The 2,500-nt window shown below is 46.0% G+C and overlaps 1 protein-coding gene across 1 annotated transcript in view; it reads right to left on the reverse strand.

Annotated features, from left to right (window-relative positions):
* Positions 1-2,500, reverse strand: part of LOC135098453 (RB1-inducible coiled-coil protein 1-like) — a 16,924-nt gene that overhangs the window by 7,221 nt on the left and 7,203 nt on the right. Inside the window, exons 10-12 of the mRNA XM_064000836.1 lie at positions 1,600-1,770; positions 387-500; positions 103-173 (exon numbers count right to left, since the gene is read on the reverse strand). Of these exons, the coding sequence (XP_063856906.1) occupies positions 103-173; positions 387-500; positions 1,600-1,770 (356 nt within the window). The remainder of the gene's footprint in view (positions 1-102; positions 174-386; positions 501-1,599; positions 1,771-2,500) is intronic.

Here is a 2,500-nt window from a genome sequence, read left to right on the forward strand (position 1 = left end):
GGAACAGCTGATTCTCCTCCTCCTCCTCCTCCTCCTCCTCCTCCTCCTCCTCCTCCTCCTCCTCCTCCTCCTCCTCCTCCTGCTGCTGCTGTGAATACTTACTTCAATCTAACGTGCAAATTCTCCGACAGCTCTTCCTTTGCCTTGATGCATCTCCTTTTGATGTCTTGCAGCTGAGAGAGAGAGAGAGAGAGAGAGAGAGAGAGAGAGAGAGAGAGAGAGAGAGAGAGAGAGAGAGAGAGAGAGAGAGAGAGAGAGAGAGTTAGTAACACCTCCAGTAAGAATTTCATAGTATTTTTTGATTATTTTTATTATGTTCCTATATTACTACTACTATTACTACTACTACTACTATTACACACACACACACACACACACACACACACCTTTTGATGGTTTTTCAACATGTGCATCAAATTCTTGCGGTGTGAAGTGCAGAGGTCAGGGAATATAGATGGGTCATTCACCTTCCCTGCCCTGTCCTGGTTCTTCAGCAGAGCCTGCCAGAGAGAGCACAGGTCAAAGAAGCACTATTTTCACTATGAACCAAGAGACACAGGATAGTCAGAATTGGAGGGAAGGTGGAAGGAACATGGAGGAAGGTCTGTGAGGAAGGAGAAGTGTGGAGGTAACTCATGGAGGGAGATATGGAGGAAAGAATAGACGGTGGTGGAGGGGAAAATGGCTGGCGGTGATGTCAGACTATCTAACAAAAGCACTATTTTAACTATGAAGCAAGACTCGCAGGATAGTCAGGATTGGAGAGAAGGTGGAAAAAACATGGAGGAAGGTCTGTGAGGAAGGAGAAGTGTGGAGGTAACTCATGGAGGGAGATATGGAGGAAAGAATAGACGGTGGTGGAGGGGAAAATGGCTGGCGGTGATGTCAGACTATCTAACAAAAGCACTATTTTAACTATGAAGCAAGACTCGCAGGATAGTCAGGATTAGAGGGAAGGTGGAGGGAACATGGAGGAAGGTCTGTGAGGAAGGAGAAGTGTGGAGGTAACTCATGGAGAGAGATATGGAGGAAAGAATAGAGGGTGGTGGAGGGGAAAATGGCTGGCGGTGATGTCAGACTATCTAACAAAAGCACTATTTTAACTATGAAGCAAGACTCGCAGGATAGTCAGGATTGGAGAGAAGGTGGAAGAAACATGGAGGAAGGTCTGTGAGGAAGGAGAAGTGTGGAGGTAACTCATGGAGGGAGATATGGAGGAAAGAATAGACAGTGGTGGAGGGGAAAATGGCTGGCGGTGATGTCAGACTATGTAACAAAAGCACTATTTTAACTATGAAGCAAGACTCGCAGGATAGTCAGGATTGGAGAGAAAGTGGAGGGAACATGGAGGAAGGTCTGTGAGGAAGGAGAAGTGTGGAGGTAACTCATGGAGAGAGATATGGAGGAAAGAATAGACGGTGGTGGAGGGGAAAATGGCTGGCGGTGATGTCAGACTATCGAACAAAAGCACTATTTTAACTATGAAGCAAGACTCGCAGGATAGTCAGGATTGGAGAAAAGGTGGAAGGAACATGGAGGAAGGTCTGTGAGGAAGGAGAAGTGTGGAGGTAACTTGTGGAGGGAGATATGGAGGAGTACCTGTGAGAAATTGCTCTGCTCCTGCACCACGTAGGCGGCATCATGCATGAGCTGCTCCAGGCCGCACAAACGCTCACCAAGCCCCTTCACCTCCTTCATCTGTGGCCGGTCTGCCTCTCGAAGCACAGCGCTGACCTCTTGCCCCACTTGTTCCAGCAGCCCCTCACTGATCTGTGTGGCAGCAGCAGTACTGGTGCTGAGTGTGTGTGTGTGTGTGTGTGTGTGTGTGTGTGTGTGTGTGTGTGTGTGTGTGTGTGTGTGTGTGTGTGTGTGTGTGTGTGTGTGTGTGTGTCTAGTTGAAGTGACGCGGGTTTTTGAGGGTGTTTTTACAGTTGCAGTGACAGATTAACAACATTTCTGCATTACTGACAGGAGAAACACTCTTTTAAAAGGCTCCAGTTGAAGTGACACGAGTTTTCAAGTGTGTTTTTACAATTGCAGTGACAGATTAACAACATTTCTGCATTACTGACAGGAGAAACACTTTTAAAGGCTGTAGTTGAAGTGACGTGGGTTTTCAAGGGTGTTTTTACAGTTGCAGTGACAGATTAACATTTCTGCATTACTGATGGGAGAAACATTCTTTTAAAAGGCTGTAGTTGAAGTGATGTGGGTTTTCAAAGGTGTTTTTACGGTTCCAGAGACAGATTAACAACATTTCTTCATTACTGACAAGATACACTCTTTTAAAAGGCTGTAGTTGAAGTGATGTGGGTTTTCAAGGGTGTTTTTACGGTTCCAGTGACAGATTAACAACATTTGTGCATTACTGACAGAAGAAACACTCTTGAGAACCAGGTTGAGTGTCCCTGTGGCCTTGGAAACATGCAATATTCTAACACAGGGGGAGAGGGAGCCACAGTAAAGACAAATGTGACAACACTCAACTTGTTAAACGACG

Source organism: Scylla paramamosain, unplaced genomic scaffold (genome assembly GCF_035594125.1).
Source record: "Scylla paramamosain isolate STU-SP2022 unplaced genomic scaffold, ASM3559412v1 Contig65, whole genome shotgun sequence".
Lineage (NCBI taxonomy): Eukaryota > Metazoa > Arthropoda > Malacostraca > Decapoda > Portunidae > Scylla > Scylla paramamosain.